This window comes from Polyodon spathula, chromosome 6, assembly GCF_017654505.1.
Source record: "Polyodon spathula isolate WHYD16114869_AA chromosome 6, ASM1765450v1, whole genome shotgun sequence".
In the NCBI taxonomy this organism is placed as follows: domain Eukaryota; kingdom Metazoa; phylum Chordata; class Actinopteri; order Acipenseriformes; family Polyodontidae; genus Polyodon; species Polyodon spathula.
Window position 1 is genome coordinate 9,916,516 of NC_054539.1, and position 24,852 is coordinate 9,941,367.

At 36.2% G+C, this 24,852-nt stretch overlaps 1 protein-coding gene across 15 annotated transcripts in view; it reads right to left on the reverse strand.

Moving 5' to 3' along the window:
* Positions 1 to 16,919: 16,919 nt before the first annotated feature.
* The window catches only part of LOC121316827 (regulating synaptic membrane exocytosis protein 1-like), a 127,817-nt gene continuing 119,884 nt past the window's right edge, over positions 16,920 to 24,852 (reverse strand). For 14 of the 15 annotated variants that reach the window (XM_041252058.1, XM_041252056.1, XM_041252063.1 and 11 more), the window contains 5 exons: positions 24,603 to 24,744; positions 21,408 to 21,520; positions 20,353 to 20,454; positions 19,937 to 20,076; positions 16,920 to 19,051 (listed from right to left, as the gene is read on the reverse strand). In XM_041252058.1, the coding sequence (XP_041107992.1) occupies positions 18,833 to 19,051; positions 19,937 to 20,076; positions 20,353 to 20,454; positions 21,408 to 21,520; positions 24,603 to 24,744 (716 nt within the window). In that variant the 3' untranslated portion in view covers positions 16,920 to 18,832. The remainder of the gene's footprint in view (positions 19,052 to 19,936; positions 20,077 to 20,352; positions 20,455 to 21,407; positions 21,521 to 24,602; positions 24,745 to 24,852) is intronic. The other variant, XM_041252055.1, reaches the window with a different exon arrangement.

Sequence of the window (24,852 nt, forward strand, 5' to 3'; positions counted from 1 at the left end):
GTTTATAAAGACCAATGGAAACATTTGCTATGCATTGGAAGCTTTCTGTTTTTCCAGCAATTTGGCTCTCAACGTTAATGTAAGATTGTATTGGGAAATATGTAACATGTTCTAAAACATGCACTGGGGAAACCAGGGCTAACTGTAACAGGTAAGTTGAGGCATGTTTTCAAATGGCTAATAACAATGCGCCAGCTGTTTACACCCCTTGCACAATTGACACAGTAGACTAGGTAGCCAGAGTTGAATCTATTCGAAAGCAAAGAAGAACTCCACTTGAAGAGGCCATTCTCTGATGATGCTGAAGGGCTCTGTCCTGTTTGCTGCAAGACGTTGTCATACTCCAGCAGTCAAACAAAATTCCAGTTGGGCAGATTTATCAAAAAAGCAATTTGCTAATTTCTTTTTTTTTTTTTTTGGTGAAAGGTTTTAAAAACTGTTAATGAACAGATCTAGAAGTGAGCTCCTCAGAAAGACACAAGGACTTTGCAAAAATAAATAAATGGACTAAGGTGTTGCCTCTGCTTTTCTGTCAAGTTTAGGTTATACAGTACTGTTCTATAGATCTCCATGTCTCAGTTTGTATGGAATGTTTGGGGAAATAAAATAATAAATAAATGCTACTGTATCTTGTAGCACTTTGCGAAAGATAACTAAAATATAATGAGTGAAATTAAATTAATTCCTGTGCTTGGTGCATATTTCTGAATTATGCTGCTGTATCATTCATGTGATGGCTTTCTTTGTGTGCTTCACCTTATAACAGGCAGCATTGTGTGATGCAATATCTTTGCAGATTCTGTCCTGTCACCTGTCACTGAGATGATGTGAGGGTAAAAGCTCTCAAACCAGGAAGGCCGTCACACATGCAATACAGAATCTTCAAAGATTAATTATTTTCAAAAATACATTTTTCAGACGGACACAATAAGCTTTTTACACCAAACTGTTATTAACCTTTTTTTTAACCAAAAAGAAAAAAAATACAGCATGTAAAAGTTATGAATCTTACAAATATGAACTGACCACATAAATTGAATTGCACAGCTTTATTAATGCAATACAGATGTTTTAAATCATTGAAGCTAATACAAGTTTCAGCATTACAACATTTAAGTCTTCAATCCATTGTGTTCTTCTTTCAGGTTTTACTGTACAACCACAGTAATGAAATCTATTTTTATTGGGTATAGTTTTCTGCTATTAATGATTAAAAAGCTTTTGAAATCAAGTCCAAAATTCACAAAAAACAGATGTATATAAGGGTAGGGGTTGATTAGAGCAACCTGTACCCTGCCTGGATAAGCCACAGCTAGATTCTCTGGGAGCATTTTACAGTACTTGGTATTCACCCTGGATTGTGTAACAGGGCTATGACTGGGCAAGAACTGGCGACAATGCACACCGCAAGTGAGTGTCTTAACCACAGTGCAAAAGAGCCGGGCTCAACTGCATTAGTGGTTTGAGAGCTTGTAACCTCACCTCACCGAAAGGTGACAGGACAGAATCCGCAATGACAGTGCATCACACAACGCTGCCTGTTACAATTGCACCAACCACATGCCCAGTGTTATCAAGGGATAACCCCTAGAAATAAGTGATTGGTACAATCCAGAAGAATCCCTGGCACTGTAAAATGTATAGTCTCTCTGCCGGATGGCCACTGTATAGAAACAGCCTATACATGAGCTCTGCAGGAACTGTCTCCATGGTATACAAGGGATATTTGTTTTACTGCACAACAATCTCTGACCCTAAATCCTAACATTGCTGTACCTAAAGTTCAATTGTTAGCACTGCACAAACAAAGAAAAAAAAACAGAATGTGTGTAACTAACCAACTAAATGGAAACATGATTTTGGAACCCCAAAAACAAAATTCTTCAAACTGCAAATATGGCACAGCCTCCGGGAGATGCAGGAGCTCGAACAAATCCTCCAGCAAACTCAGTCATGAAAAATTATATGGCCATCGGGATCAAGGAGAAGTGGAATGAATAATGAGTCCTAAAATGTTAGAAATGGGTTCATTTGAGAGGTTGGTCTGGTCTTGGTCAGCTTTTTAGCATATTTGCACGGATGGGCATAAATCAATTTTCATATGTAAAAACATTTCACAGCTGCTGTGCAGCATCTCCCCTGATATTAACCAGGAGCTCCATACACCTTGACAAGCACTCTCTATAAACAGGGAACACAGAGACACAAGGCTGCTCAGACCTTGCTAAGTGGTTCTCTGAGGTAGTAAGGTTGAGTAAATGTATTCGCTGAGATGTTGGGATGTTTAACCTAAAACTATCCTGTAGAAATAGGGCCTAAATCCCATAGGAAAAAAAGTAATGGCACTGTATTATTTAAAAAAGTTAAACAACAAGACTAGTTTTGTTTTCCAGATTTCACCACACTATAGAATTATTTCCTGTGCAGCAGGAATTAGGATCCCACCTGAAAGCACACAGAATACCTTACAGTATGTGTAGCAAAGGAATTTGATTACTGTGTAATATGTAGTAACATTTAGCAGTTAAACAGTGTTATACTGTGTATTATATATATGATATATATATGATGATATATATATATATAGATATATATATATATATATATATATATATATATATATATATATAATAATATAATTATTTTTGAACTTCTGAGAGAAAAAAACTCTGAGAACTTTTGTTATTTTTGGTCAAACAATTTGTTATACAAAAAATTCAGCCAAAGCCATGTCAGCCTTTATTTTTTATTTTATTTTTTATTCAGTAGGACCTGTAGATCATTTTGTATTCCAACTGTGATTCCCTCAAGTGCTGTATTGCTTCCTGTCAGTTACTTTGGCTGGGCCTGTTCTCTACCCAGAAGTGTTTTTATCGTATGATGAAAACAGAAGTAAACAGGAATATAGCAATAAGAAAAGTGACATAAAAGTGGCTTCTTACACAATTGAGTATTAAACCGCAATCCTGGACTTCACTGTAATTGGACTTTGTGTGTCTATTAATAGATAGAAGGCACAATGTTGCTCAAAACATTCCCCATTCCCCTTTGAGACTTATTGATCCATGAACATACACAAATAACAGGCACAAAAAAAAATCAATTTTCTGTGTGATGTGGAAAAAAAATAGGTTTAGTACCAGCAGTCCACCTGGATTTTTCCTGTTATCGAACTATAGTCAAAGACTGAAGGCTAAAGGAAAGTTCATGTTTCATAAGTTGTATTTCATGTGGTTTGTGATATCTTATTTGGAAGTTTCTATTTTTTTTTTGATTATAGTTAAGAGCAAAAAGGTCAAATTCATAACCCATTTACATTCCAGTGAATGCCATCAGTTCTATATTCTTGTTTTCAAACCTGAAATTGAACCCAGGCTTCAGTTTCCACAGCTTAGTGAGCAAAGTTATAGAGCAATTGCTTCTGAGTCAGTTCCCTTGTAATGAGCCTTGTGAAGGTTGTAAAGCTCATGAAATAATATTAGTACATCCTGTCATTGACTACTGGTCTTCCATTTCCCCATATTTAAGAAGTACACATTATGTTAAATTTGTCTTTGATCTGTAAAAGTTTTTTTTTTTTCATAGCTATGACTGTAAAGGAAAATTAATAATTTTAAGTGACCCCCGTCTTAGGAAATACTATATCTCCCTACCAGTTTGCATTTCGCTCCACAGCACCTCTATTTGTTATGATTAAACTGTCAAGACCACACTGGTGACTGGAAACTGTGGAAAGCTTGAGTCACAGAAAATCAGTGATTTGTTATTTGGGATGTGCAAAGACGTCCTTTGAACATGAAAGTGGCCGTTAGCTGTAATTTGGGATGCTGATGATTAGCAGGGAAAGTTAAACCCTGCTGGAGTTTGCTCACAGAGATGAATTGCACATGAATTTCCATTCTAACCCGGTATAATACGAAACAGAGAACAACAAATGTGGTTTACATCCCAAGCAACATGAGTTCAGAAAGAGGGTCATAACAATAAGCAAGGCAAACTCAGAAGAGACACAAAGGTAAATGACAAGAGCTATAATAATTTTCACAGCGGTGAATCTTAATTCTGACACCCTCAAATTTATAAGCTAATTTCACTGAGAAATAACGTGTCAACCAAACAAAATATATTTCCTATCACTAGTCTAATAAACAATATAACAATATTGAGTTCCGGGCTTATACTGTACATTCCCATGGATTGTATCTGATTTTCTAATAACAAATTCCAACATTTAAACTGGAATCCTTCATCAAGGTTAATCACACTAACTTTTTCCATTCTCGATGCTGACAAATAACTCAAAGAAAACAGTGCATTTTTATTTCAGGGAGTTTTCTGTTTATCCTTTCATTTCCCTAATAATATTTATGTTCATCAGAACTGATTTGTGTATCCAGTGGGTTACAGATAATCTTCTGATAAAGTGTTTGGCTCCCCATTCATCATGTACACCACGCTGCTGTCCTGTACACTGATCCTTGGTCCAAAGTTTGTACGTAGTACTTCCACTAAGAGGTCATGAGAGAGGACATTTTACATGGTTTCCTTTAAAGAGCAATTGAACACAGCCTTTGCAATGAACTTTTAATCACAAACCAGGGTCAGTTTTAGTCCCTTACCAGCAAGATAACAATCCAAAGAATCAATTCTCATCGAAGGGGTTCTGTAGGTGGGACTACTGTAGTTTCCAGAACATATTTGGAATAAAGTTACTAAAATAAAGAAATAAAAAAAACAAAAAAAACAAGGCCACCAGCAAATTCTAAAAGGTATTTAAGATACATGGAACAAACTAGCATAATCCAGCAAATTCACACGTATGTCAAGGAATGGTGTTTAGCAATAAGGAACTGTTTTATTTTGCAGCTGATTAAAAGTCGTGTTGACTAATGTTTTCCACCCATGTTCATTTTATCTTGAAATAACAGCATTTTTAAAACGTGAGGTGCAGTGTTGTGACTGACTATGACATCATCACACCACTGTATTGAATATCCTGCTGTAACGCAGCCTCTCAATGACAAAAAGCAATTTGTAAATGTATATTTATGTGTACATATCGTGTCTTTACAAATCTTAGAATAGTCTTCTATAACAAAATAGTCATTTATTGCAGTATACATTACAATAGAATATCCATATAATGCACAACACTGGTGGCTGTAGCATTCTACAGAAGTGGGGCCAGAAGGAGATGTTAAGAATCAGTGCATTGAATTCCATTGTAACTAATTAGACCAGCCATTGCAAACAGAAGAGTGCAAGTACAACACTCGCTTGTGAGACGGTACACTATAGATTTCAAGAACCAAACCAGCTTGGACGCTAGGATATTGCTGGTCAATACATTCTCTACTTTCTGTTTTCTGTATTGTATTTCAAATATTTGTATGCAGAGTTAGACACAAACAATACATCAGATCACCATAAGCAGAACAGAAAGTTAAGTACTGCTGATAGTACAGTATGTTCACAAGATCATACAATGTGCCAGCAGGTGGCGGTGTAATACATCCCATTGTTGACTGTTGGGCTAGGATTGGTTGTACTGTTCCGGTAGTCTAGCAAAGCAACTCTCAAATTTAGATTCAAATAAGGGTGAAAAGTCTTAGACACGTTGCATTTTTCTACTCTGATGCATTATGAGCATCAGTAATTTACTCAAAGCCCCCACTAGTGTTTTCTACCATTATAACAACCTGACTTGCATAAAGAAGGAAAAACATTGAGTGAAATAGATCACATCACTCGATTTTCAAGGTGTGGTATCCGAAGCATAATCAACAAGTACAGAGAAACATCACCTGTAATTGACAAGCCCAGGACTGTAAGACCCAATAAGCTGTCTAACAAGGATGAACAATATTTGAAGATAATATCCTTATGGAATAGAAAGAAGACAAGCGTTGAATTGACAACAGAACTGGCAGAAGGCACAGGTGTTGTTGTCCATCAAATCAGCATTATGAAGGTCACTCTTAATTCTCTGAAATCAGTACTTAAAGGGTGTTGCAGTAAGAATACCTCTTTTAAGAAATGTGCATATGAACACAGAAATTGGACTATGGAACAATGGTCACCGGTGCTTTGTACTGTTGATAGTTCATAAAGACACTTATGCCTTCTGCCAGTTCTGTTGTCAATTCAACACTTCTGTTTTTTCTGTTCCTTAAGGATATTATCTTCAAGTTTTACTCATCCTTGTTGATGATTATAATGCATCTGAGTAGAAAAATGCAACATGTCTAAGACTTTTACACATTGTGTGTATATGTGTGTGTGTGTGTGTGTGTGTGTGTGTGTGTGTGTGTGTGTGTGTGTGTATATATATATATATATATATATATATATATATATATATAGACTTGACCTCGATGGACTCCTGTTGTTTATAAAACTTTGCTATAAACAACAATTTGCAGGTGAACTGAACTTGGTTATGTTTGCCAGTTTATTGACTTCACTGTGGGATTGTGCTGGTATGTTGGCAAAATATTGCATATTACATTCTTAATCAGAAAACAGCTGTTATGCAAAACAATAAATCACACAGATTAACACTTTTATTTATGCGTACTTCTATCCTGGACCAATATGCACAGTGCACTGACATACTCCAAATAAATTATACTACATAATAGTATTACAGAGACATGTCATTTTGATTTTGACCAAAAATGACAAAATTGCAGTGCAAAACATAATTTGGGTATTTTTCAATCATTATATAGGACAAGTCACAATCTTTGGTAAATTACTGTTATCATGGTCTAACCAATGTATGGGAAAAAATAAACCACCAACTGGATTGTATATACTACATTTACCAACATATAGCAATAGCCGGTAATTTGATCGCTGATCCAAATATTCACAGAAAGTGAACTATCTATATTTTAAGGGCTTTACAAATGTTACAACCGGATATCCTGCATTTAGGTTTTAATTAATAAACACTGATGAGAAGAGAACAATTCACTTTTTGTATGGTATTAAAAAATAAAAACCTAGACACAAACTGCTTTGTAGACATCAATAGAAAGCATGAATGTATAAACACAATTTGGGAATTGCTTAAAATTTAGCGAAGGTGACATTAGAGACGTTTATTATTCGGTTTGATTTTAATATGCCTCTGGATACATCTAAAGATAGGTTGAGTGGCAATAACATAGGATTGCACCATATTAGGAAACATCTGTTATTTCTGGACAGATAATCTTCAGCAGATAGATGCCTGAAACACATGCAGTCTGACTACTCGCACACATTTACTTTATATAAAGTGTTTTACTGTTCAGTTGTACAGATTAGTTACAGTTGTTTTCTGCTGTTGTTGTTTCAGATTGTGTATGCTGCTCTGAAGTTGGCGAGAAGAAAATGAAGCCCCCCCCCCCCCAAAAAAAAAAAAAATCAGGCAATTTCACACCTCTCTTCTCCAAGATTTAAATTCTATCAAACACGCTCCTGAGAACATCGATTATGAAACCCAAACCAGATGGAGGGCTGTCTTGACTAAGGCAGGATTGTTCTAGAAAATGCAAAAGACTGCACTGCATTTACTAGAGCACATTTAAGAACTGCTCCAAGCCTCAGCACACACACTAAGGGGTGAGTTTAAAGAGTAGCGTGTACTAATACTAAAATAAAACTTCTAAAATGATAGGTAACACTTAACATTAGTGTCTCAAACTAGTATCACTGTTGTCTATGATTCATTTTGTGCATGAAAAGGTCTCTATTTCTCTATATTTACATTTCACCCAGCACACCTTAAGTTTGGCCTGATATCATCACTCCCTTAAAGGGTGAAGGAGCAGTTCACTTTCCATGTTTGATCTTTTTAGGAGAGAATTTGTAATGTTCAGTTTGCATCCCAGTCTTCCACTCACATGAAGAAACAGCTTACCCATTGTTGTTAGTCATAGCAAGAAAAGCAGTGACTTATTAATGAGACGGCAAAGCATGGGTAGTTGAAATGGCTTCTGGGAGGGATAGCTCTTGAAAAAGACATGTCCAGAAATTCAGAAAGGGTTTTCCAAATTGTATTTTACTCTTAAGAATAGTCATAACATATATATTTTCTTTTCATGTTATGGCTTGTATTTTTTTTTTTTTTTTTTGGTTGACAAAATCCATTTTTAGTAAGGTATGACTTGCTCTCAAGGGTTTTAATAGCATTTTGCACAAGTAAGCTCCCCAGGGGCTTGCAGTTTGTTTTTACCCAGGAGAGAGTGATTAGTAGACAGCTGTGGAATACTGTGTCATTAGGGTTAAGCTTATTGATCATTTTATAGGTCTCTAAATGTTCTAGAAGTGTAGGAAAGAAGTATCCACTTCTATGTATCCCCATCCCGCTGATACATTATTTAGTTGAAGGTACTTTATTTATTACTGACACTCTTTAATCATTTGTGACACAATGGACCATATTTCCAAAGTGTTTACTCCAGCCTTCAATCTACTCCTGTTTTTTAAAAGTGGTAAAACACACATTACTTTTACAAAACCAAATCCAAACAGCTAAGTTAGCTATTTGAAATGCTCTTAACCACTCATAATGTGTTTTGTTTTTCATTTTTGGAACAAAAACTTTTTTTTTCTTCCTTTCAAAAATATAGGAGTTAACTAAAGAATGGTGGAACTACTGAAAATTAGACCCAATAGATCTAAGTAGTAACCTTATATTCATTTTAATTGCATGGTATGAACTAATATAAAATGCAGAGAAGCCTAGCTGTATAAAACATATAAATGGGTCCACTTGAACATTGGATGGTTGCTGTAAAATCATTAGATCATCATGTTACGTTTATTTTAAAAACAAATAACTGTGGTTAGCATTCAGTCAAGAATGGTCATACATGCAAGAATAATGACTTCCTGATATTTTTTTATGATGATATCATACACTTCAGAGATGTACAGTAGAGGCCAGAACGAGGGTGGGTGAAGACAGGGAGATTCCAGATGTTTTGACAAGGAGCCTTGTTTTTTCACGCTGAGTTCAGCTCACCCCGCCTCCCCTGACCTCTTGCTGCTTTCCTTCTGCATGTTGTGAATGGCTGTGTGTGGCACATGTCTCATTCTTCTGTTTTTCTTGTCTGTTTTTCTCATTCTCTAATCTCACATTTCTTTGTCTCTGTTTTTCTTGGCTGCTTTTCGTTATTCTCTCTTGTTCCACTCCACCAAAAACATCAATGTAGTCTATATGATTATTTGAACAAAATGTTATTGTATATAAATATAACTGTTTTACATTACCTCCTTAATGAATCAAGCAGTTTGTCCCAAGATTAGAGTGCATGTCTTCTTTGTAACTCCCAATTCTTCACCTGTGTTACACTGAGATTACTCTAAAAGTCCTTCATTTTATTGCTGTATGTGCCTGTAACTGGTCCTGTGGTCAATTTGCTTATTCCATTACCTATATAGGAGTAGGTACAGGAAAACTAAAAACATTCAGAAAAATATGGCTTGCTGGGCTACATAGTTTGGTCAATAATTCCAATGGCTGTACGGAAGCTTTATTATTTCTTTAGTTTTGAAGAAATTCATTTCCCTGTACAAGACATCTGGCTTGAATATGTGACTGCAATTAGTTGTACATTAAAGTCTATTTTTATATGCCATAATTTAGTGTTAATACAGTATTGTAAAAAAAACTCAAAATGAAGCTTATTAATGAGCCAGATAAAGGAAACTCGGATACAGTTCAAGATATTGATTCATTAACTATCCTGTATTTATTGCACCCTTTGACATGCATCCAGAAATACTTTGCATGATTTAAATACACAGAGCTGACAGTTATATACCTTTGCAGACAGAATACATTGAAAATTGTTTGGATTTGAAAATGGAATCGATGTTGAAAACTGACATTGAATCAAAGTTTGACAATTCAACATCAATTCCATTTGCAAATCCAACCAATTTTCAACGTCACTTCTGACGCTGAACCAACATTGTTTCAAGCTTGCTGGGATGTAAAGGCCAAATTCAAGTGTAACTCATGTTAAAACTTTTTGAAATGTTTTTTTTTTAGAGGGGAACAGATTTTCTTCGGGTTCACTGATAATCTGCTTAACAGACTTCAGATAATCAATTCTGTGTATAAACTAAAAATTATACTTATTATAATGAGAGAACCATCACACAAATGTATCAATTTTCTCTAAATGATGTTCGACCTAAAATTGGGAAAGTATTACCCAATTAACTCCAATTCAACCCCTTGTTTATTAAATATCTTATGATCCCTGAATAGATAACCAAACACATGGGCAAAAGAATGTAAGAAGCATTGTATCCCACAAGTGGTAGCGATTGTCCAAAACCTGTGTTTCATAGGCTGTTTTCTTGAATATACACTAGATGGTGCTGGTGCTTACTAATATAGAAAGACACTTTGGACGAGCTTGCCTACATTAACTCATAGTTAAAGCACAGACATATCAGAACATTTCAAAATTTGAGTTATTGCATTAATACCATAACATAATCGACATGAATCAAAACAAAGTCAACACAATTTGAAGCTAATTACTGGAAACGAATTGTAGTAAATCAATGCAATTGACCCAGTTCTTCTCGGTTGGTACATCTGTCTAAGAATGTAGCATAGAAAACATGTATTCTTACTGTTCTAATTTTAAGCACAAAAACACCACAGAAAACTATTTCAAATCGCCAAGCAAAGGTTTATTGGTTATTTTGCAAAAAAAAAACCACCTTACCAGTACATTACTGTCTCAATCGTCGATATATCTTGACAGCTGTATGTGGTTTGGGTAACGCTATGCACATTTAATTTTACTAAGTATTCAAAATGACCACATCCACATAAAACTTTAAAAAAAAATTCTCTGTAACCTATTTTAAGCCAGCCAGGGCAATTGTCTGTGCTGTTCCTGCCAGATAGCTGTAGGCACCTTTCATTTCACTGGCGTTCTTTCATTCTTACATTTCATAAAAAGGGCCATGCATTTCCTTCCTGTTCCGAGCATGGCTGACATACGATGGTGCCCATTAGCACTGCGTTGGCATTTCATAACAGGGCCTCTCAAACTATAGCTATATACATTGTAAGAAAAGGAACCGTGTGGCTCAAAAGAACAATGGATTGCATTCAACAGTGCTGGCTATCAGTTAAGCACCTGGTATTGTATCAGAACCCCTGCTAAAAAACATCCAGAAGACTGAAAAAAAAAATCCCCTCACTCAGTACTGTTACAGGTAACGTCAGGCTTATATTCAATACTCTCTACCCACTTCTGCATGTGAAGTTAGAAAAATGACCTCCACTCTAACGTCCCCATTATATTTGAAGTACATTTTATGGGCTATGCCTTTCGTCTGGAGCAAGCTAACATAATTGTAAAGAATACACATTCTAAAAGCAAGAGCCTCATTATAAACTAAAAACAAGAAATATACAGAGTGCACTCCATTTATAAGAATCACATCCATCCCAGGTGACTTGATTCTTAAAAGCGGACAGATATGATTACAGTGGTGCAAAATCGGTATGTTAGTATGAGAATGATAAGCGCTTGTTCCCTGCAGTGTAATGGGGTGATCAGTAGATGTCACAAGTTCTTGCATGTATGCACACCCATGAAAAATCTACAGCTGCTTTTCCTTAAAGAATTAAGGATAATGGTCAATTGGTTAACTGCTTGTTAAAGTTAATGACACATCGATAAAAAGGGCTTAGCCGACAGCTTTGTGATGGGGGTATAGAGAAGAAAGAAAGAAATAAAAAAGAGAAACAGAAACCAAAATGTGAGTAAGAGATCTAGTGTTTGTTCCACACATAAGTACTGTATTGTTTACTTAGTGCTCCAGCTGAGAGAGAGGTTTATTTTTTTTGTTTTATTAGCGGTTTGTTTCACCACCGCAGTTTAAGGAAAATAAAACCAACACTGGTTTAAAACTGTAACTCAAGACTCCAGCCTGATAATTTACATTGTCCTTGGCTACTCTGTCACATTAGCAAAAGTGTGCCATCAGCAGTTTAAATACAGTATAAAGATGATGGTGCTCAATCACTGAGGACAATGCATCAAAACAAGTTCTCATGGGTAAGCAACTTGTTATATGATCACGATTATGTTTACTCAAGGCTGCAGAATCCTATTTTACTACAGTAAACTTGAAAAGCGATCGTCTTGTGAGGGTGCCTAGTTTAACTAGGTGTTACGTGTAATGGCCTTTGAATTAAAATGACATTACAATACAGTATTTATTGTCAGGACTACCACTGTATTTAAGAATCTGGCTTACTTATTTTGCAAATCTCTCCACCTCAATGCAAAGCACAGCAATCCCACTCCCTCTATATGCATATTACACAATAAGACTGCTGCACTCAGTATGTATTCAATGAATGTGCATTTACTTTACTGAAAAACATTTTCGCTAACAGAGAACACCAAAAAAAAAAAAAAACATATTTGCCCAAGGCAGTGGTGCAGTCATGTTTGATTACAAACAATGCAGTGGTTCCGACATCATTGCACTGTCCACACTACATACATGCCTAATCACGCGAGATGTGATCAAATTCAAATTCCAAAGCAGTTTTATTGGCTGCATACGTCATTGCACTAAGAACATAAGAACATAAGAACATAAGAAAGTTTACAAACGAGAGGTCGTTTGGTTGTTAGTAGCTTATTGATCCCAGAATCTCATCAAGCAGCTTCTTGAAGGATCCCAGGGTATCAGCTTCAACAACATTACTGGGGAGTTGATTCCAGACCCTCACAATTCTCTGTGTAAAAAAGTGCCTCCTATTTTCTGTTCTGAATGCCCCTTTGTCTAATCTTCATTTGTGACCCCTGGTCCTTGTTTCTTTTTTCAGGCTGAAAAAGTCCCTTGGGTCGACACTGTCAATACCTTTTAGAATTTGGAATGCTTGAATTAGATCGCCACGTAGTCTTCTTTGTTCAAGACTGAACAGATTCAATTATTTTAGCCTGTCTGCATATGACATGCCTTTTAAGCCCGGAATAATTCTGGTCGCTCTTCTTTGCACTCTTTCTAGAGCAGCAATATCCTTTTTTTAGTGAGGTGACCAGAACTGAACACAATATTCAAGATGAGGTCTTACTAGTGCATTGTACAGTTTTAACATTACTTCCCTTGATTTAAATTCAACACTTTTCACAATGTATCCGAGCATCTTGTTAGCCTTTTTTATAGCTTCCCCACATTGTCTAGATGAATACATTTCTGAGTCAACAAAAACTCCTAGGTCTTTTTCATAGATTCCTTCTCCAATTTAAGTATCTCCCATATGATATTTATAATGTACATTTTTATTTCCTGCGTGCAGTACCTTACACTTTTCTCTATTAAATGTCATTTGCCATGTGTCTGCCCAGTTCTGAATCTTGTCTAGATCATTTTGAATGACCTTTGCTGCTACAACAGTGTTTGTCATGCCTCCTACTTTTGTGTCGTCTGCAAATTTAACAAGTTTGCTTACTATACCAGAATCTAAATCATTAATGTAGATTAGGAACAGCAGAGGACCTAATACTGATACCTGTGGTACACCGCTGGTTACCACACTCCATTCTGAGGTTTTTCCTCTAATCAGTACTTTCTGTTTTCTACATTTTAACCACTCCCTAATCCATGTACATGTGTTTCCTTGAATCCCAACTGCGTTCAGTTTGAGAATTAATCTTTTGTGCGGGACTTTGTCAAAAGCTTTCTGGAAATCTAAATAAACCATGTCATATGCTTTGCAATTATCCATTATCAATGTTGCATCCTCAAAAAAATCAAGCAAGTTAGTTAGACACGATCTCCCTGACTGTCGACTGACTGTCTCCCAGGACCCTGTTACCATATAGGTAATTTTCCATTTTGGATCTTATTATAGTTTCCATAAGTTTGTATATAATAGAAGTCAGGCTTACTGGTCTGTAGTTACCTGGTTCAGTTTTGTTTCCCTTTTTGTGGATCGGTATTACGTTTGCAATTTTCCATTCTGTCGGTACCACCCCTGTGTCAAGAGACTGCTGCATGATCTTGGTTAGCGGTTTGTAAATTTGATGAAGTACCGTATTACATGCCCCGAAATGATTCTTACAAGCTGAATATTTTAGCCTGGTTAGTATAGGAATAATTTTGTCCCAGTGGTTTTCATCACTATATGCAGTTGATTCTTATATCAGTGATTCTTATAAACGAAATGCATGAAGACCTCTTCCTGTAAATAAAGTGTTACGGTTGTATGTTTTGGTGGTGGTTGGCAGGAATGGGGTTAATACCTATCCCTGCCAAATACACGTGATAATATGACTGTTCCCAAATTAGATTATTGGTGCTAATTGAGAACACCCACATTATATAAAAAGGAAGCTTGAAGCTCCATTAAGGGGAAGCGAAGTACTGTTTGTACAATCAAGAATGTGAGAGTACTGTGAACACAACCAAGAATAACACAAGAGTACTGTGAGCACAACCAAGAATAACATGAGAATACGGTGTGTACAACCAAGAATAACATGAGAGTACAGTGTGTACAACCAAGAATGACACAAGAGTACTGTGAGCACAATCAAGAATAACACAAGAGTGCTGTGTGCACAACCAAGAATAATACGAGAGTACTGTGTGCACAACCAAGAATGACACAAGAGTACTGTGAGCACAATCAAGAATAACTCAAGAGTACTGTGTGCACAACCAAGAATAACATGAGAGTACAGTGTGCACAATCAAGAATAACACGAGAGTACTGTGAACACAATCAAGAATAACACAAGAGTACTGTGTGTACAACCAAGAATGACACAAGAGTACTGTGTGCACAACCAAGAATAACATGAGAGTACTGTGTGCACAACCAAGAATAATACAAGAGTACTGTGTGCACAACCAAGAATAACACGAGAGTACTGTGTGCACAACCAAGAATAATACAAGAGTACTGTGGCACAACCAAGAAGAATACAAGAGTACTGTGTGCACAACCAAGAAGAATACAAGAGTACTGTGTGCACAACCAAGAAGAATACAAGAGTACTGTGTGCACAACCAAGAAGAATGTGAGTTTTGGCGCTTAAATGAAAAACAACTGTGTGTTGTAAGTTTCTGGTGGTGAGTCGAATGCTTCAGAAGAAAAAAAACAGTGAAGGCTTTGACCAGCCTGGTAGTTTAAAGGAGTGTTTTTTTGGGGGAAAATGGCTTAGCCATCCCAACCCTTTAGTTAGGGAAACAAAAGTTTAGTTAGTACTCTCAACTGGAGTTAGGCATTTGTTTTGTGTTTCTGTTTTATTTTTTGTAAAGAAGTCTGCACGAAAGTGCTAAACTAGTTTCTGTGTCATGGTCCACTGTTTAAAGGGCGCAAACCAGCCTCGGCTGGAGGCTATAGCACAATATAATAGGATTTATTTACATATCAATATATTGAACAGCTCAGGTGACACTACCAGCAATGGCAGTGCATGGAGTACATACCACAGTGTATGTAGATCCCACCAAAGTTTTCAATCTGTGAACTAATCTTCTCTGTTCAGTAATAAACTAACATTGCTGAAGAGGTTGATCACGGTGGATTAACGGTTAGGGAGGATATATGAAGGGCGGATACGTGATGGATTATTGTAATTAGCATTCTATTCGTTGTTTTATTGGGTAATTGGTTGTTTAATTAGCTAATCCACCTGTATATAAAGGTGTGTAGGAGAGCGTCTGAGAGGTATTGGTGAGAAAAGAGAACGAGGAAACAAACATAATTACAAGATCTTTTGTAACTCCATTGAATCTGAGTCAAACATCTGTCCCCGTGTATACGGTGTGTATCTGGGTGAAATAAGATCCCTTTGTTTGGTGTATTGTCAGGAAAACGGCTTATCCATCCTGACGATAGCCAGGGAAACAAAACACTACTGTGTAGTAAGTTCTCCAAAAATGAGTTAGCATTTTCTTTGATTATTTTGTTTTGTATCTGAGTTTTGTTCAAACCTTTTATTTGTGTTAAATAAAAATGCACTGAAGTGCTTAGACTGCAATTTCTGAGTGTGGGTCAAGTATTTCAAGGGGCAGACAGTACTAGCCGGGCCATTACCACAATATATAAATATGCATGAGTCAGCTGAAGAGCCACATCAGTCATACAAACATATCTGTGAAACCAATAATACTGACCAAGTAAACAAATCAGCCTTGCTGGACATGAAAAGTAAACTTTATTAAACATGTTTACATGACATGAGTTGGAAGTTCATTTAGAAGCACAGGGGGTTGTTCAGACAACTGATTTAAATAGAAAGATACCGTCCAATTACCAGTAGTTAACTTAGGCCATTGTTACACTAAAACAATACATTCTAATGTTCGTGCACCAATGCTGCAGCTCTTCCAGCAGGTCAAGCAGTGACCAACTTTGTTTGCCCTGCAGAATTAGGAACAGATTAGTCCTGGCTTATTTGTTAGTAACAGAGAATCACTTGGTGCAGGCAGTGTTTGTGTATGCATGTGCGTGTGTGTGTATATACAAGCAGTCCTCGCTCTTACGACACAATTGGTTCCTGAAAGTCGCGTTGTAAGTCGAAGCGTCGTAAGTCAAGGCGCATTTTCCCATAGGTAAACTATGTTATAAATTGGGGTTACGTTCCTGATTCTTTGGCCAGATAATATAGTTTTACAAAAACTACCCGTTATATTGTACCCATGCAAATATTTATTTAAATCTTTAATCAGCCCGGTGATTTCGCTCATATTATTCAGACACCTACCTGGCTTGTTTAAAGGTACAGACTAGGGGCTTTCCAGTGATGCATTCAGTGTGTGTATGTGGTACTCCTAGCAGGAAATACGATCGCCTGAAGTTAAGCCCTTCATCATGTGACAGAGTTCACAGCTTAGGTTTCGTTTTGAGTCAGTTGATTTATCAGACATTGTTAAGGGCAAATAAAGTCTACAAAAAAAAGTTACATGCATAAAAAAAAACGCTAGACTAAGTCAGGGCGACCAAGGCAGGTACTGCGGTTCAGACCCCGAGCATGCGCACGTGATGCATGGCTCAGGTCTCGCCGTATCGTAAATGCTGTATCGACGTTGTATATTCAAGCAGGGTAATAATGCAAAAGAGTCGTAAGTGCTGTGCGTCATAAATCGAGGACTGCCTCTGTGTGTGTGTGTGTGTGTGTGTGTGTGTGTATATACACAAATTAAAATCTTGTTTGTACAATTTCTATATCTGTTACAGCCCCACAGTAAGACTCTACACCAACATATTTATTTGAAGAGGTTTGGTCTGTACTACGTCACTTTTTCTCCATAGGGTAAAAAATAAAGTCTGTCTATAGACATTTAGCACCAGACTGAGAGAAACAGCTTGGATCAAAGTCTGCAAAATATCTATATGCAAAAACGAACGGCTTCAATTTCTCGGGTATCTCTTTTTATAATAAGTACGAGCAAACTGTACGAGTACATGCAACATACAAGCTGGCCTCTGTGGTACTAACACACATTTATTTAAATAACCTTTTCTTTGTTGTTGTTTTGTGTTTACAAAATGTGCATGCAGCTTTGAACAGTTCCAGAGTCATGCTGCTCTACTTGTGTAATTATAAAATAAAATGGCCTGTTAAAGAGACACGATCATTGCAGTGGCACAGTCTGCAGTCTTTTTGTCACATTTACAGAAATTAACAAAGAGGTTTATTTTTTTTGACAAGGAAAAGAAGAAATGATCCACAAATGGATTTTTTTGTCAAGGCAAAGATAAAATAAAATAGACAAAGAGGGAATTGTAATTTGGCTTCTTTTTCTTCAAAAGTTAAACCTTTTGCAGTAAAATATTAAGCTTTTCTGCTTGGATTAATCTCAACATAATGTAAAACTGAAGTCTGACATTAAACCTGTGGAGGACATTTCACCAAAACCTTTCACTGCAACCCAAACAAATTGTACCGTGCTCTATCCAGGGCAAACAGAGGTGTCCAAAGCAACACGCTTCCAGAGGATCCTGGGTACAGCTCAAAAGTGTCATATGTTAAACACCCTTTATTGGTCAACATCTCTGGAAGTCAAGCATACATTTATTCACAGAAAACTCTTTATGATTGCAGTGGGAAAAAAAACAAAAAAAAACGGGATTACAAGCTAATGTTTTTCTGTCACAATGAAGACTTAAGACTTAAGCTGCTTTAAAGAAATTGCTTCAGAACATTTTCCCCCATGCAAAACATAAAAACCTGTGTTCATAATGCAAACATGTGAGCCTGTATACAAAAGAAAAAAGAAAAGAAAGGAACAGCACAAGTGTTGTTGTAAACTAGAGAGAGAGAGCTAAGAACCAGGCTGGGAACCAGTGGCATCCTGAGGGGAGTGGGGGTTGCTCTTAATTGTTGAACACTTTCCAATGCTTACAGAGACAGACTACAGCACTTCTAAAGGGACTCTGCCAGCATCGTGGAAAAAGTGCAGAAAAATCCTGTTAACACTGCTTACGGTTTCACTCAAAGTGTGGACAAACCTTTTTTTTTTTTCATTAAATGGAGTCAGGGACTTTCTAGTTTCCTTTTAAGCTACAGTATATTACTCATGATTCTGATTGTATAATATCACAAATAACAAGGGCTCTCACTAGCCCACTAGGTTCTGCCAATCAAAAGCAGCATAGTGATATTATTATTATTACCATTTTTTAACAGCCCTATTCTTTAAAAAAAGTACTACCGGCAAAAAACAACAGGAGTGATTGTCTGGCTCCAACAAAGATTTGATCATGTTTACGTCTGGTTCTGATTGTTGTCCCAGTTGCTAAGTTGTACGTTAGTATGAATCTTCAACCAGGTCACTATGATCTTATGCAAGGAGGTCCAGTTGAACTTTCAAGAGATGACTGGGAAGCCCGGCGGGCGAGTGGTGTTAATGTGGGATCCACCAGGGAAGAAGGCGGAAACAGTTTGTACCAGCTAATCACCATACTGGTCAAGTCCAACTCTTCCAATAGGATCTGTGCAACTCCCATGAAACATTTGTGGTCCATGCGCCCATAGTCTCCCCAGACTATCACCTGTTTAGAAGAAACACATTTAACAGTGTTGAAGAAGAGAAAATGTCAAATGATTTTATCCCATCCAACCTGTCATTATTTTCTTGGTTTCAGGCAATTTACATACATTTCCATAGGCATACATTTGGAGTTCAGGGAAAATATCTGATATAGTTAGAGAAGAATACAGACCCTGTAAATACCCTTTTCTACCGTACTGACTACACTATGTAACACAATTTTTGTTCCTGGGTAGTAAGTGTTATTTCCTAACTGCTTATGCCTCAAAAGTATAGAAAATGGCTATTATTCCCCACAAACTTTGCTTTTGTGACCAGGACAATGATATTTCAAAATATCACTATTTCCAATGGGAAAATGGGCAAATGTGTGTCTTTTCGTTCACATAAAGTCAGAAAAAAACAACATTATAATCCAAATTAACATGTATTTATACTAAAGTAATACAGTATAATCGTAAATCTCAAAAAAACTACTCACTTCTAAATCTTTTGTAGTCATTTTTGTATTACTTTAGTATAAATACATGTTAATTTGGATTCATATGTTGTTTTTTTCTGACTTTATGTGAAGGAAAAGACACACATTTGCCCGTTTTCCCATTGGAAATAATGATATTCTGAAATATCACTGTCCTGGTCACAAAAGCAAAGTTTGTGGTGAATAATAGCCATTTTCTATACTTTTGAGGCATAAGCAATTAGGAAATAACACTTACTACCCAGGAACAAAAAAAAAAAAAATTGTTACACAGTGCTATGCAAAGCAAGAACAGGAACAATCTTTAACACGCAACTTACAGATGAAACAAGTCCATGTTGATTTAAGACAAATTCAAATGAATCGTGCATAGAAATGGAAAATGATGTACAGTGGTTCGCTGACCTGTAAAACTTTACCCTGTGGACTCTCCTCAAAAAGCAATGATTGCTGATACAAGGGGTCAAGTGTTTTTCGTGCAATCTTTGTTTTCTTTTTGGCTACGCATATTCCATTCTCCAGCAGGTAGACCTTAACATATGGAGCTGAAAAACAACAAGTCAAATCAATATTTGCATTAGACACATTTCCTAAACTGGGAGTCACTACCAACATGTTGTTACCAAAAACATAAGGGTTTATAAACTGTAAGGATTGTGTTTTTTTTTTTTTTTTTTTTTTTTTTTTTTTATACAGAAGTGGGACTTTTACCTACACTATTTTACACTTTCACTTTTGCAGGAGCATAATGCATATGCTTATTTGTACTGTAGAATTGCATATGGTAACAAGGACACGGTTTTATGTTCTGTGTCACTCACCAGGAAGGTTTTTGGAACCTGGCTTTGCTGTGAGGCCACGCGCTCTGATAACTTCAACTTCTAACTGCCCTTTCTTGTCCATCATCCCGATCTGAATATCACCTGTTAGAATGAAAGACCCCAGAAACTCAATTTATATATGGCTTCATTTAAAGGGCATATATAATACAGTAATGCCACACATATGGGTTGATGAAAAGTAACTTTTAACTGCTTTCAACTGGATATTTCCACTTTTGCCATCGTAATTAACCAGAGATGATATTTGTTCCTTGTTAAATATGTAATAGATTAGATTAAGATGTGATATGGATGACAGCCTTCAAAGCCTTCAAGGGGAGGGTTAAGGATTTTTTTGTCATTACTTTACCGGAAGATCTGGAGTCTTGAAAAAGTTTAGGCCTGAATTTAAGTAAATGGACATAAACTGCGGGTATGGCATACTTAACTCACACACTCAAAAACACAAATATTTCTCATCCTTGACCTTTATTACATTAATATGTTTGTGGAAAATAAAAAAAAAAATTAGTAAGTTGATATCAGTAAATTTTTTGGAATAAAGAAATTCCAAAATATATTTACAAAATATAGCAATACAAGATACAGCTGTACCATTAGTCTATTAAAATTTGGACACCATTTATTTTGGCAAACTGAGTTAATTAACAACAATAATTAAAAACAACTGTCTTTTGTTGCATGTGATGTCAGTAGCACAGCTCGGCTCTGCACTGGAAAAACAATCCAGGCTCTTCTTAACTGCACCGTGGGGGCTCGGTACAGCTGCAGCGCAGCTCGGTCATACAGTGGAAAAGAGGCATGAGTTGAAAGGTTTTCAATTGCAGAAGTAAGACCAGAGTGGCTCAAATAGAATAGGTAACTGCGGGTTATTACGCATGACTATAAGTTATGTCAGGCTTCTTTTTCTTGTAATTAATTGTCGCAGGTTAAGTCATACAGCCTAAAGGGTAACATTGCCATAACTGGCACACCCCTAATGCCTGTCCTGTACCTTGTTTGGTAGAATTGTTACTAAGAAGATGATCACTTACCCATGGCAGGAGTGGCGAGAGTCTGTCGACCAACCAGCTGTGCCGGTCCTATCCCATCAAGGAAGTCACTGAACTGGCTGTCAGCTCCTAACCTCACCCCAGAGAATATCAAACTAGAAAGAGAAGCGTGAAAATAAAACCCAAGGTCATGGTGGCATCAACAACACTTTCTTTACACTTTGAAAGAAATGGTCCATTAAGCTAATCAATGTATACATTTAGTATTATGGGAAGTAAGCAGCTGTGAATTAGAGTTGGAATAAAGCTGTCCACATGAATAAACAAGGAATCGATCATTTGATGTTTCCCTGGTTCTTACTAAAATTCAGTGGGAAGTAATATTTTAGTTTATACTGTAAACATTTGAATCCTTGTCACATAAGTTTAACCAATGCTTCAATGTTTTAGCAGATAAATACATAAAAACTCGGAAATACATATAAATAAATGCATGTATTAAATGTGTCTAACACATTATGTATAGTTTACAGTAACATATTATTGTTAATTCAACCTACATTTTACTGAATCAGATCAACGTGGCAGCTTAGTTAATAAACATAAAAGGGTTAATTGATGTCACTTGAAAGCACAGCAAATGTGTACCCATCGATTTGTTTGTTTTTTGTCTGCCTGTCAACTTCATATCCTGTCATCCACATTAATATGTACTTACACTGTGAGATTGTTTGAATAAATAAGTGCTTGAAATATAAACACATACAGGAGGTACTATGGTAATATTGTATTTTGTACAAAACAACAGATTTACTAAACTAAGGAAAATAAAAACGATTAATGTTTCCAAACTAGAATTCTAGGGTAATGATTTTTATTTTATACAAATGTGTTTTTCATTGTAGAAGCCAAGCTCATTGGAGTTAAACTTCTTTCAGGTCCTATTATATTTTCGCTATAGTATATTACAGACCAATCCTACCCCACCCATGTGTGCATCTCCAATGGCTGACCAATTGCCAATAAGAAGCTAAAACGTAGGTCATTCAGTTCAGCAGGGGCCCCTCTCAGACAGGACTATTTTTATGTTGGAATCTTGTATAGTGTGTCTCTTATTATTAGAAGCAATTTCACCTTGTGTGATTTGGGCACATTGTCTGCTCAAACTGCAAGATGATTTCCGTTGCCGTTGGTGTGTCCCTTGCAACTCATCAATATGTGTTGTTTGAAATGCTGCAATGTATTATGAACTTTAGAATAAAGTTATATCCAGACTTTAAATGTTCACAGATTTCAACTTGACAAACTTGACTTTTAGCAAATTGTTTATCTGTTAACATCTACAGTAACCTATATGACAAGAGAATTTCAGAATATGGACTGTATTTACATTGTACGGCATTAACCCTTAAAAATGGAAATTGTATGGGTATTTAAAAAAAAAAAAAAAAAAAAAAAAAAAAAACATTCCATGGCTACATCTATCTCTTTTTCCAAACAGGTTTCATCTTTCTGTCTTATGGTGTGCATTCTTCCCATTTGCTAATTCATATAATTATGAATGCTGTTGTCAGATGAAAATGCCAACCATTTGAAGTATTCAATATCACAGAATCGAGGAGCCTTTTGGTATTTATCAGCCCGTAATTGGTTGAAACATGTTTGCATTCCAAATTCCACTGGGCCATTGCTCATTAAAATAAAAAAATAAAAAATGCATGATTGAGGGCATTTTTCAATGTGGTGCATTTGCCCATACACTGCCATTCAGTTTCCAGTATTACTATTCAAGGCATTTCATTGAGACTGAGAGTCATAGTGTATAGACAATTGGTTGGTATTACCTAAAAGAATGTACTGTCATAGCACATTCTTTAGTCTGATCTGTTAGAACCATATTTGTATATTTGCCTTGACTATGAGAACAGAATTTCTTTCTGACTTTTTAGACTTCAAAGATGCAGAGTAATATACCTTCATCCCAAAATCGTGACAGAGCCTCATTAGAATTGAGCATACGTGGTTAAAAAACTGACGTGCAGGACAAATGACTGCATTTTTAAAATTATTGTTATTACTTTTTGTTAAAATGCTTAGGGCTTAGAGTGTCTTCTTTCTCAAGTTGGTTTAAACAGGTTAGTGTTAATAAACCATATACTGCTGTGTAAAAACATCAATTTTAAAGTTACATAACCATACTTGAAAGGATTATTCTACAGGGCAGAATTATCTGCCAGCAATACACAACTAAACATTTGACCTTTAATTAAAAATGGATGTCATTATTTTTTTAAATGTTCTGTATATTATGTGAAAACTAACACCAATGCTTTAATGTAAGCTCTTCAAGGCCCTGGTAGCAAATTCAGTAGCCAGAAACACCTGGTGATTTCCAGCAACAAACCATAACAAATATCTTACCTATGTAGCACCATCCACATGAAAAGATTATGTAAATGTGTATTTGATGTGTAAAGGTATTTTAACAGTTGACATTGAGAATACATTGCTTGAGTTCTTGGAAAACATATTTGTCAAGAAAAAATCTAAAATAATTTCCAAATAAAATGTTCCATCTTTCTGCTATCTTTTGCTTTACAAGAACTTGAACCCCCTCAAACTTCAAGCCCTTATACAAGTTTCCCATGGTATTTTTTTACTTCTACCATGCCTTTTCCATGGTAATACCATGTATTGACCATCATTTACCCTGGTTTACCATGTTTATTAACATGCTTTACCATGCTTTCACTGTGCTTCATTACTCTTTGCTGTGCTTTTACTATGGTCAAATTTTTACCATAGTACCATTTATAACGGACGTGTTTTCAATGTCGACTAAGTTCCTTAAGATGACCTTTGAAGTGGAATGCAGTGAACTAGAAGTGTAATATCTCATTAAAAAAAAATCATCATAATGTGCCCATCTTGCAAATAGGAAAATGTAAGACCTGCAAAACGATTGCAATACACATTAGGCAAGATTCACTGGCATTATTTCATTAGCTTAATGTATTTAAGTGGCGCATTACTTGTGAAGAAACAAAAATAAACGTCAACTTTCTGCAAACAAAACAGTACAAGACACTATCCACCTTTAAAAAAAAATACTGCATTGGTAGTCTAATTACTGTTGAAGGTAACACAAGTCAATTCGGTGCAATGAAAGTTTAAAACAGAAAACAGCTGTCCTAATAAAAGAAGATCACATTTCACTGAGCCCCAGCCCTGACTCACTTCCCCTCCGAGCTGTAGCTGTTCATGCTCCCATCGGTAGACTCGCGGCTCGGCTGCCGAGCCATGCAGTTTCTCATTTCCACAGCCATCCCTGTCTCTGTGCTTCTTTGTATGGTACTTTTCAACTTCTTGTGGGCAGCTTCTGAAAACAAATTCATCAGATGAAGCAACTGGTACATAGCAGTTAAATTGAGTAAATGAAGGAATGAATAAATCAGATACAGAAATACTGAAAATTGTGTAACTATTA